This window comes from Solanum stenotomum, chromosome 4 (genome assembly GCF_019186545.1).
Source record: "Solanum stenotomum isolate F172 chromosome 4, ASM1918654v1, whole genome shotgun sequence".
Taxonomy (NCBI): Eukaryota; Viridiplantae; Streptophyta; class Magnoliopsida; order Solanales; family Solanaceae; genus Solanum; species Solanum stenotomum.
The window spans coordinates 2,627,918-2,640,458 of NC_064285.1; the positions used below are offsets into that span (position 1 = coordinate 2,627,918).

At 36.0% G+C, this 12,541-nt stretch overlaps 2 protein-coding genes across 2 annotated transcripts; both read left to right on the forward strand.

The window, feature by feature from the left end:
• Positions 1 to 1,595: 1,595 nt before the first annotated feature.
• LOC125862533 (probable disease resistance protein RF45) lies at positions 1,596 to 5,250 on the forward strand. Its single transcript, XM_049542631.1, has 2 exons — positions 1,596 to 2,624; positions 2,808 to 5,250. The coding sequence occupies exons 1-2, from the start codon at positions 2,041 to 2,043 to the stop codon at positions 5,161 to 5,163; spliced, it is 2,940 nt and encodes a 979-aa protein (XP_049398588.1). The 5' UTR covers positions 1,596 to 2,040; the 3' UTR covers positions 5,164 to 5,250.
• A 3,544-nt stretch (positions 5,251 to 8,794) lies between these two features.
• LOC125862522 (uncharacterized) lies at positions 8,795 to 11,915 on the forward strand. Its single transcript, XM_049542617.1, has 2 exons — positions 8,795 to 8,902; positions 9,624 to 11,915. The coding sequence occupies exons 1-2, from the start codon at positions 8,890 to 8,892 to the stop codon at positions 11,696 to 11,698; spliced, it is 2,088 nt and encodes a 695-aa protein (XP_049398574.1). The 5' UTR covers positions 8,795 to 8,889; the 3' UTR covers positions 11,699 to 11,915.
• The last annotated feature ends 626 nt before the right edge of the window (positions 11,916 to 12,541 follow it).

Below are 12,541 nucleotides of genomic sequence, written 5' to 3' on the forward strand. Positions count from 1 at the left end.
TACTTTTTATTACTTAAAAGAACATTTTTAAAAAAAACTCAATTATTTGCATGGAATTCCAATAAAACTTGTACGGAACACTTGCACCTAATCTGCTTGACTTTTGACTTCATTTTCGTGGCGAAATTACTATTACAATTTCCCATAATCTTCGTAACGAGTTCATTATTAATCGAATTTCGAATAATGTATTATTACTAGTCTTTGGAAAATTATTGCTACTATTCTTTTGAATCGTGTGTCACTGGCCCTCGAAAATTTCTCGATTATAAAAAAAAAAGATTGGTAGTCTTTGTGGTCCACTTTTCATTAGACAATTCTCAAAGAGTGTTTTCTTGCAGAGCTCTTTTTCAGGTATTTTTTTTTCTCAAAAAATTATAATGTTGATTTGTTCATAAATTTTTTTCTTATTTTGCTACTATATTGTTAGAGGTAAATTTAGAATTTAAGTTTTATGAGTTTAATTTTTAAAGAATTTTTAGTATTCAACTCATTGGAATTTTAAAAGTTATGGGTTCGGATCTACTATTTGTTACAATTTTTTTTTAATTTTTACACGTAAATTTATAGTACTGTGCTCATATAAAACTTTGGCTCTTTGACGAAAATGATACTGTTTATATATGGTTAAAATTATTGTAGATTGTTGATTTACATTGTTTATGGGTACTGATTCCATAATTATAGCCAATTTTTTGCTGATATGGTGAAGGGCTTAGGGTATTGACTTGTTGTCCATTCTAGTAGTCATAGTATTACTCTTGTTTCTTCTTCTTTGATTTCTGTTTATAAATATATTGTTTCGTGTAATTTGATTATAGTATTATTTTGTTGTAGTATTGTTTTGCTACTATATGTTGTTTTATTACTGTCTGTTTTCTTTATTTCCATTACTTTTTTTTCTAGACTAATTTTGTCTTGAGCCGAGGATCTATCGGAAATAACCATTTTACCTAGAGGTCAGATCAGCGTATACTCTATCCTTTTCAGATCCCACTTTCTGGGACTATATTGGGTATGTTGTTGTTGTTGTGTGGTGAAGGGATTAGTATTGAATTCTGAGTTTCATGATGTAAATGTGACTTAATCTGTAGATGGGTTTGGTTAATGTTTTAGAGTTGCTTAGATCTATGTCTTGGATAATTGGCATTTAGAGCAGCACAATGCGTAAAACATACCATGTTTACAAAGGGTCCCCGGAAGGGCCACATACTAAGGGGTGTGATGTAGACCTATATTTGCTTGGACTCTTCAAAATATCGACGGATTCGTGTTGGATCCTCCAAAAGTGGTGCATTTTTGAAGGATCTGACACGGGTGCAACAACATTTTTGGAGAATCCAAGGAACATATGTAGATGTAGACAACCTACCCTAATGCAAGCATTAGTGGCTGCTTCCATGGCTCGTACCTCCGCCTTATAGGCCACACGGAGACAACTTTATTGGGATTTAAAGTTATGGATTTAGTTGCTGCTATGAGTTCAAATATGCAACTGGACATGAACTAGTAGTAGCCAAAAGAGATTTGAACTAGATTATCGTTATCCCGTGTATAACTCCCAGCCTTGGTAAAGGGAAATTTGCTCATATTGTGTCGAATATTTACACTTATTTTTGGTGAATTCCATCCTCTTGATCCGACTAAACACATTTAACCTTCAATTAATACAATGCACTATTAAATTGTTTGATATTTGTAGGTACTAGGTAGTATTTTTTAACATTTCATCCTTAATTTGTTTATATCTGAGTGTGAGTTCAACACGACAATCGTGGTTACAATAACACGAGAAGAAGAAGAACGGAAAAAATGTCTATTTTAGCTCACTGCTTTAATTAAACTAGTCTTAAGTGAATTTCAGGTCCCTTGTCTTATAACAATTTTGACTGTTTTTCTTGAGCCGAGGGTTAGGTCTGTGTACACTCTACCTTCGCCAGTTGTTGTTGTGGTTTTTAAAAAAATTTCACCGGATCAACTTGTAGGTTTGGATCTTCTAATATTCGCTGTTGCTCTTGCCAATTGCATCCTTGTGGACAAATGGAGCTGGCGGCAGTAGCTTCTGTGGTGATAGAGAAACTCAAGGATATGCTGTCTGAAGAGATAACGGACAAAACGGTGATAGAGGAAGCCTTAAAAAAAATGCAAGGTGTCATTGCTGAAACAAGCGAGGAGCAAAGAAATAGTAAAGAATTCCAGGAGTGGGCTGAAAAGTGTCTGCATAGTCTGTACCATGTTGAGGACACTGTTGAGTCTTTTGCCCTTGGCATCGCCCGTCAGAACAAGAAATGGAGCTTCCTTATGAATCACTCTGTGGCTCTCAAGAACTTCATGGCTTGCCAAAAGCTGAGAAGGAAGATGAAGAGAATCCCTTCAGACATTAAACGGGTGATCAATAAAAATCACAAAGGTACTGGTGAACAGAACGCGTGTAGCAATGGGACAACTACCTATATGGGTGATCAGAATGGTGGGGAAGCTGAAGATGGAGATATTGAAGATCACAACGATGAGGATTCTGCAAAAGTCAGACCAACAAGTCCAGTGGCACGATGTAGTTATCTTGCGATCCCAGAGAGTGATGAAGAGGAACTAGTACGGGAGGTAGATGCAAAACCTCAGAGGTGCACCAGCGACATGTCTTTGACGTTCGACCATGAAAAACAAGCAAAGCTCATGTCTACAAAAAAACCTCTGAGGTGCAGCAGTGAAAGGTCTTTGTTGTTAGACCGTGAGTCACAAGCCAGACTCATGTATACAAATTCTTATGATGACGAAGAACTGGAGATGTTTGGCATACCTCAGAGGTGTATCAGCGACATGTCTTTGACGTTAGACCGTGAAAAACAAGCAAAACTCATGTCTACAAATATACCTCTGAGGTGCATCAGCAACAAGTCTTTGTGGTTAGACCGTGAAACACAAGCCAGACTCATGTACACAAATTCTTATGATGACGAAGAACTGGAGATGTTTGGCATTAGACAAGAAGTGTATGACTTAGTGAAAAGACTAACCATGACAGCTGATGATGGAAGGGCCCCGATCTTTCAAATTGCTGGTGAGATGGGTTCAGGCAAGACTACTTTGGCTCGTGCTGTATACAGAAGTAGGAAAATCAAAAATCATTTTGAGTCTCGATGTGCATGGGTCACCATTTCAAAAGAGTTTAATAAATCAGATGTATTGCAGAACTTGCTAAAACAGGTGGGGGATTCCAAGGACTCTGTGGATCTAACTACCAATGAGCTGGAAACTAGACTTTTGGAGTGCTTAAATGGAAAAAACTACTTGATTGTGTTGGATGACGTACAGAGTGAGCAGATGTGGGAAGGGCTGAGATCTGTTTTCTTAGACAGTCGAAATGGAACTACACTACTTCTCATCACCACCAGTGTTAGTCCGATGTGGTATGTATCCCCTCCGAATTGTATCCATAAGGTGAAAAAGCTGAGTGATAAATATAGCTGGAACTTGTTCATGAAGAAAGCTGGTTGGGATACTTGGGAAGAAGGAAAGGAACATCAAGATTTGAAGCAGCGAGTTCTTAAGGTCTGCTGTGGTCTCCCCTTGAATACTGTCCTTCTTGGCAGCATGTTGTCGACCGAGGGAGATACCAATCGCTTTGATTATCTTCAAAAGATACTGCGCAGAAACTGGAAAACGAAGGACATTGTATCCGTTAGCTATACGAATCTGCCTGACCATTTGAAACTGTGTGTACTCTACCTGGTGCTATTCCCTAAAGAGTACGACATTCCGGTAAGGAGGCTGTTTCGTTTGTGGCTTTCAGAGGGTTTTGTAAACCACAAACCAGGTAAATTCCCGGAGGATGTGGTACAAGAAAACTTTGATTATCTAGTCAAGCGGAGCTTGATTCAGATATCCAAATTTAGGTCTGATGGCAGTCCCAGAAGATGTCGGTTACTAGGCGTTCTCCATGATTATCTGTTGCCTAAGGCCCAGAACATCAGGCTTTTCCATGTTCACTGCAGTACATGTAGCACAGAAGATTCATTTCCCTTGAATGTTAGAAGGCTTGTTGAGCATGCAAGCAGTAAGAATATTTATAGTGATGCTTCCCGGTTTAAACATCTTCGCTCTTACTTATCATTCAATTTCCAGAGGAAAGACACCCCAGCCAAGGAAGTAGGCATCCTTCTAAGCCGTGTAATTACTAAGGGTTTCGGATTGCTGAGGGTGCTTGATCTGGAAGGAGTGTATAAGCCAAGTTTACCTGAGAATCTTGGTGATTTATTTCACTTGAGATACTTAGGATTAAGATGGACTTTCTTGGATGCTCTTCCCTCGTCCGTTGGTGACTTGCCATATCTTGAGACATTAGATGTGAAGCACACTAACATAAATAACTTACCCACCTCCATCTGGAAATCAAAGAAATTGCGGCATCTCAATCTCAGTCACATCCGTCTTGACATGCCAAAGCATTCAGATACCGATTCTTTGCCTACACTCCTTACACTGTGGGGATTGTCCGTAGATGATGATAGCCTAGTGAAGAATGGACTGGATCGGTTGTGTAATCTTAGAGAGGCAGGCATTACTTTCTGTTTGAGCAATTGTGAACACCTTCTCAATTGGATTTCAAATTTAACTTCTCTTCAATCTTTGAGGTTACGATCCATAAATGATGTAGGATTTGGTAACAAGTCGTTGTATCTGTCAAGTCTGAATAATCTTTCCCACCTAAACTTGTTAGGTGTATTACCAAATCTGCCTGAAAAGTTACCTCAAGGGCTTAAAGTAGTCACATTATCTCTTTCAAAGCTGACAGAGGATCCTATGCCGATTCTTGGGAAGCTTGAACATCTTAATGTCCTCAGGCTTCTAGCTGATTCCTATATGGGGAAGGAAATGGTGTGCCTTCAGGGAGGATTCAAAGAGCTTCGGGTTCTAAAGCTTTGGAAACTTAAGAGCTTGGAAAAGTGGAATGTGGAGGAAGCGGCAATGGCGAAGCTCAAAGAGATAAATATCCGATGCTGTAATAAACTGATGAGCATTCCCGAAAGACTGAGGAAAAAACCAAGTCTCAGGGAATTGATCATAACCAACATGCCAGAAGAGTTCAAACAGAATGTCAATAAGTTCATGAGGCGTCGAGATTTGATTCTCACTTTCAAAGATTATGATTTTACCCCCTGACCGGTAAGTTTCTCCCTTAAACTCTCTATGTTATTGTCGAGACAAATAACTAGTTTACGAGCACCATTCCTTCCATAATATACAAGGTTTGAATATTTATGCTTCTTGCTCGAGATTTTGTTGATCAATGGACTTACAAAAACACATTTTTCTTCGTGGCAGTATATAGGAGCATACTGATCATACTTCTGATGAAAGTCACACCAACGAGTAGCTTGGTAAGATTCTGAACAGTGTATCTCCAAGGCTTCTTCAATCAGAGCTGCGTTACCATTCATCATCAGTTATCAGATTGAAACTTTTGATGCTAACCAGTAGTTAGCTACTGGGTAAGCAATGCTTCAATAATTTGCACTTCAGTTTCATCTGATGCATTAGTTATGTATTTTAAGTCTACTCAGTGAGGCCCTTATTATCCTCCGTAACAATTTTAAATTTTGCAATGATTACGTGTGATTCTCCTGTAATTTCTAATATAAACAGAACTTTCTCGTGCTTGATATCCATGAAACAACAACATACCCAGTGAAATCCCACAAAGTGGGGTCTGGGAAGGGTAGAGTGTACACAAACCTTACCATTGCCTCGTGGAGGTAGAGAGATTGTTTCCAAAAGATCCTATGCTCATATCCATGAAACATTGTATTCATTTGCTTAAATGTATGTCTTTAGAGAGAAAGCAGTAATTTGCTTCTCCTACTAATATTGATTAGTTTACTCGTTGTGCAATACCTCTTCGAAAGAGATTGTACAACAATAACATACCCAGTGTAGTCCCACAAAGTGGGGTCTGGGGAGGGTAGAACGTATGTAGACCTTACCCTATCTCAGAAGGTAGAGATGTTGTTTCGATAGACCCTCGTCTCAAAAAATTCACCTATACATGGAAAAAATAATAATTTCACCAGTTAATACTTGAAATAATATGTAAATGATGTGTTAGTCAACCAATTCAACATACCATTTTATTGCTTCACTTAGGTTAGTAATATAAGGGGCGGTTTGGTTACTATATAAGTTGCATTTTATTCATGTATAAATAGTTGCATTAGTTTTTACTACGTTTGGTAGAAGTTTTGTATTAGGTGGAAAAGTCAATATAACTTATATCATGTTTGGTTGGTAGGATTCCAAATATTGTATAAAAGTTATTCATATATTAATTTTATGCAGTGTTTGGTTGTGTTCTTTGTAGTCCTACATAATTAATACCAACATAACTTATGAGGGAATCTATGTATAAGTTATGCAGGGTAGAAGGTGGAATAAGTTATGCAGGTATTAGCTATACATGTATTAAAATAGTAAATTACACATTCACCCTTATTGATTTATTTTTACTCTTTTTTATTGAAAACTTTACCTAACTATACTTTTTTTTTTTTTAATTCACAAACAACCATTTTTTTTCCTGTTTTCATTTGAAATCCAAATGTAATATTTTATTAATATTACAAATTGAATTGTATATATTTTGCTGACACATATGTTAATCATATATTAAGGTTATATATTATTAAATATATTCCACTTATTGAATTAATAAGTATTATTATTTTGTTTAGGATGTGAATTTATACATAATTTATATAGTTGATATATTAAAAATGTATAAACAATATGTACAACATATTAATAGAATATTTACATTATATAAAATAGGATATTATAATGTACTTAAGATATATTAATCATATTTTATTTTTATATTTTTATAAACATAAAAAAATAACAAAATAATAAAATAGCAGTCCCAATTAAGCATAGAGGGAAGTTTTTTCTCTTTACTTTTTATTCAAAAAGTGGGAGAATATATATATATATATATATATTAATAATCTCTCTAAAATAATATTTTCCTCCGGTCTCGACTTGGGCCAATGGAAAAAGTCACCAATTTCGATAAGATAATAAGATATTATATTTTCAGAAGACCTCTATATAAATACATGGTCCCATTAATATCATAAATTAATAATTTTTTAAAAGTACAAATATGTCTAAGACAATTTAGTAAAATATGATTCTATTGTATTCTGATTTTTCTTATGATTTAAATCTAGTTGAAGCTCATCTCCAACTTTTCTTATTGCATCCAAGAGCTCCGGTGTTGTCTTTTCGAACTACACCATAAAATTGTGAAGAGTTCTAGATGCGATAAGTGTTCCCTTACGCGTAACTGGTTCCAAAGGTATAGTATCATCTTCAACTTCATCATTAACATTGCTTTTTCCGATGGTATCCACAATTTCTTCTAAGCTCTGGACCTCTAAACATGCATCACTTTCACCCGAATAATCCAACAGGTTATTGACATCCATTTTATTTTGGTAACCGAGATCATTAATTATGACCTCAAGTTCATGAATGACGTTTTCACAAGTAGGTTCATTCAAATTCTCTGAGATTGCATTCCGCGAATGAATTTTACAATGTCGAAAACAATTTGTTATTGTCTCTTACTGAACATTTATTGTCCAAACAGGGATTGCAAAATTTATAGCATCCAAAACATTGATCTTTGTTGGATCTGTTTGTCCCACTTCATAGCCTTCTAATATCCTACGATAAAATTTGTTCGATAATACATTTTGAAAGCTCTTATTATCACAACATCACAAGGTTGAAATTACTAAGATACAATGATTTTGATGTATTCGTTGTACTTTATGTATAATATTTTTGTTATGTGAAACCATTAACTATGATACATAAATTAGTAAGATACAATGATTTTGATATAATTAAAATTATCCTTCATCAAATCTCAAATCATTCTTTAAATTAATAAATATTAATTTATCGATTAAATAATATCTCTATATAACAATAAATCTTCATGGTCCTACCTATATTAATTTATAGAGGTTTTACTGTATATATATAAAAAAATTACAATAAATTCAATATTTAATAGTTAATAATTTATGTATTGTGATCTCTACATAACTAAATAATACCTACATAACTAATACATGCATAACTAAACCTTGCATAACTAATACCTGCATAACTAAAACCTACATAACTAAACCCTGCATAACTAATACTTGCATAACTAAACTCTGCATAATTAAACCCTGCATAACTAAATTTTGCATAACTAATACCTACATAACTAAACCCTGCATAGCTAATACCTGTATAACTCTAATCAGTAACCAAACGGCCCTAAATGTATTAGTTAGTATCTTAAATATTACAAGAAGATACTTCAAAATGCAAGGTAAATATTCATGGTCAAGAATTATTATTTTTTAAATGCAATGAGCTATTAATCAATATCATGTAAAAAGGAATGTCAAACCATAAATAATTTGAACTTTATAGGTTATGGATTCTAGGACAACGAACTCAACTGCTCGTTTAGGTTTCTAAATTCAATTTTTGTACATATTTAATAAATTTCTTCGGGCATATACATGATTTCACCCAAGCTAATGGGTTCTACCGAACCCATATCCTGAAGACTACCTCCGTCCCTTTGTGAGTCCGAGTCAACTTTATTTAATAGTCAAGTCTTGTTATGTTCCTAGTTTGTGCCCCCCCCCCNCCCCCCCCCCCCCCACACACACACACACACTAAGTTGACTCAATAAGTCTTCTAATGGTACTTCCAAGTTGTTTCCTTTTTCTTTCTTTTCCAAATACCTGTGATTTTAAGTAGTAGTAACATTTTCATCCATTGCTGTAACTAGCTGCCGGGAAGCAATTTATCGATAAGCCATGCTTTTACTAGGTACTGTTTATTTCTGCTTATTGCTCTTGCTTCATCTAATTTTGCTTCAAAGTCAGTGTTGGAAATATGAACTTAAAGTTTTAAGTGTCTGCTACTCAATCTAGGTGTGTTGTTAGAGTCATTCGAGAATGTTTAGTAATTATGGTTCGTGAAATTGAACGTTTAATGGTTAATATTGTTGCTTTATATATATATGGGAGGATAGTGTGTTGTTTTGTAAGAGTGGAGTTTTTCTAATGATATAGGTTTGCTTTATATTTATTTCCCTTTTCCATACTCATTGTGCCTTATATTATGAAGAGCCCACCTTATATTTGTTAGAGCGGATTAGAGTCTCATATTGATTGGGGAATGAACTGATTGTTTGTTTATATGGACTTGGGCAATTCTCCCCTCATGAGCTAGCTTTTGTGGTTGAGTTAGGCTCGGGTGTCATATCTTTACATGATATATTAGAGCCAGATCTATTTCCTTCCGATTGGGCTCATGTTCCACGGTCTAGTCGGGTCTGGGCGTGAAGGGGTTTGGGGGGGGGGGGNGGGGGGGGGTGTTAAAGTGGGTTAGAGTCCCATGTAGATTGGGAAATGGGCTGATGGTTTGTTTATATGGATTTGGGAAATGTTCCCCTCGTGAGCTAGCTTTTGGGGTTGAGTTAGGCTCGGGTGCCATATTCTTACAATATTCCGACTTAGTTTTCTAATATTTATCTTTGTTTTGGCAGCTGCAAGTGTAATATTTGTTAATGCTGAGAGGAGAAGGCTAATTGAAATTATTCCGGACAGCTTGAAGAAAGCATGGAAAGATTGGGAAGTAGAAGTGCTGATTCTAGGAAGCCTCATCTTTCAGATTGTGCTTATTCTTTTTGGCAAACGCAGGCAGTGTGTGGCGAAATTATGGATCAGAATGACTCTATGGACATCTTACTTACTAGCAGATTGGATTGCTATTGTTGCATTAGGTATCATCTCTCAGAATACGTTGGATAAATGCAAACAAACAAGTGTTGATGACAACTTAAAGGATGAATTGATGTCGTTCTGGGCGCCATTTATGCTACTGCATCTTGGCGGTCCTGATACTATCACGGCTTATTCATTGGAGGATAACGAGCTGTGGTTAAGGCATTTAGTCGGTCTGATAATCCAGAGTGGACTAACATTCTATATCTTGCTTGTGTCCTTGCCAGGCTCTTCTTGGCTTCCATTTCTAAGCTTATTCATCTTCATATCTGGTCTTATCAAGTTCTCTGAGCGGACATGTGCTCTCCGTTCAGCAAAAATCGAGAATCTCAGGGACTCAATGCTGACATCCCCTGATCCTGGACCAAATTATGCTAAATTCATGGAGGAATATACTTTGAAGAAAGCTGAGGGCTTCTACGTGATGGCGGATGAGGTTAAAGAAATCTCACTTCCAATTGATCATTCTTACCATACTGGTAGAGATAAATTGCTGCTGATATCTGAAGCTTTCGATCAGTTCCAGACTTTTAAACGTCTATTTGTGGATCTCATCCTTAGCTTCCAGGACAGAGACAACAGTCAATTTTACTTCAAGCAACTTCCTCCAAAAGAAGCTTTTGATGTGATTGAGGCAGAGTTAGGATTTGCATATGATACCTTCTATACGAAAGCACCCGTTATTTTTACTCCTCTAGGCTGCATTCTTCGTGTGGTTACTTTTTCTTGCACTTGTTTTAGCTTGATTTCATTTTCTTTATGTAAGGAAAGATCGAAATACCACATACTTGACTTGATTCTCACTTACCTGCTGCTGGTGGTGGCCTTTCTCCTGGAAATATATGCATTGATCGTTTTGCTGAACTCAGACTGGACAAAGAATTGGCTGAGCAAAGGGAAACAGGACGGAAAGTTTTACCAGTCGTTCCTCCTCAACAAGCTGTGTCTGCAAAGATCAAATAAAATGAGGTGGTCCAATTGCACAGCCCAATACAATTTGTTGAGCTACTGTGTTGAGTTCAAGCCCCCCCGGTGCTACAGGTTCCAAAAACTCTTTCAAATCAATGAGCTCTTGGAAAAACACATGTACAAGAAGTATGAACTAGTCTCCCCGGAGTTAAAAGAGCTGATCTTTAACCATTTCCAAAAGTTTGCTGGAGAAAATAATAACGAGCCTGATCATCCAGTCTTATGCACAAGTAGAGGCACTACAGCACTTACCAAAAATGACTGTTCTTCCCTAGTTTGGTCTACCGAGGTAGAATTTGATCAAAGCTTCCTTATTTGGCACATTGCTACTGATCTATGCTATTACACTGACGATGGAAAAACTCCTCGTTCCAACAAATCCAAGCAAAGCAAGCAGTTATCAGATTATATGTTGTATCTTTTAGTAGTATGCCCCTTTATGCTGCCAATAGGACTTGGGATGATCAGATTTAGAGACACATGTGCTGAAGCCAAAGAGTTTTTTACAGAGAGGAAACTCGGAAAAGACTTAACTATAGCTAGTCGCAAGTTGCTAACAGTGAATACTGAAGTTAGACCTGCAAAAGTGAAAGGGGATAGGAGCAAGAGCGTGTTGTTTGACGCGTGCATACTTGCCAAATCATTGCAAGAAAAGGGTAATCAGGGAAAATGGGAAATCATCAGTGAAGTATGGGTGGAAATGCTTGCTTATGCTGCTACACATTGCAGAGGGAACCATCACGCTCAACAACTACGTAAAGGAGGAGAGCTTCTTACTCATGTCTGGCTTCTCATGGCACATCTTGGCATCACAGAGCAATTCCAGATAAACAGAGGTCATGCTAGGGCCAAGCTCATTGTCAAGTAATAAACTCGGATTCTTGTGCTGATCAAGACTTAGTTAGGTAAATAAATGTGTGTTCTCTCTAATCGTTTAAGTTTTTTAGCATGATATTATAGTACAGACAGGCTCAGAAAACAAAGTTAACTTTTAGCATGTACCTGTACTTGTTGTAACTAGTTTCTGGTAACGTACATCGCACCTTTGTTCTTTATTATTATGATAATAAATTTTTTATCTATAATAGTTTTGAGTTATAAAATGGAAATATTGATGGAGTCAGGAGTGATTTTTTATTTTTTTTTGAGAATTGGTAACATGTTAGGAGTGAAAATTGTTAATCACTAACTAATAATCTCGTTTACAGCTTATATGTTATATTCAAATTCAATTTCTATTATATGTATTTCTCTTTAAGATTGTTATTCCTTTTTCATATTTAGAAGGGATAAGGGTCTGAAAAATACCCCAACTTTGGTCGAATTTATTGTTGCGATACTAAACTTTCATGAGGACCTATTACCTCCCTAGACTATTTAATACCGTATTTTAAACATATATATTTGTCCACGTGGACATAAAAAATAATGCAAAATTATAAATAGTAATGTATCCACGTGGGCACATATATACCTTTAAAATACACTATTAAATAGTTCAGGGGGTAAAAAATACACTATTAAATAGTCTAGAGAGGTAATAAGTCCTCATGAAAGTTTAGTATCGCAACAACAAATTCGACCAAAGTTGGGATATTTTTCAGACTCTTATCCCTATTTAGAAAGATAAATTTAATGTTGTTCATATTTGATTTTTAAGTACTCATTCCTATTAAATTAAATTACCTCATTTGTTAGAATATGTCTTCTT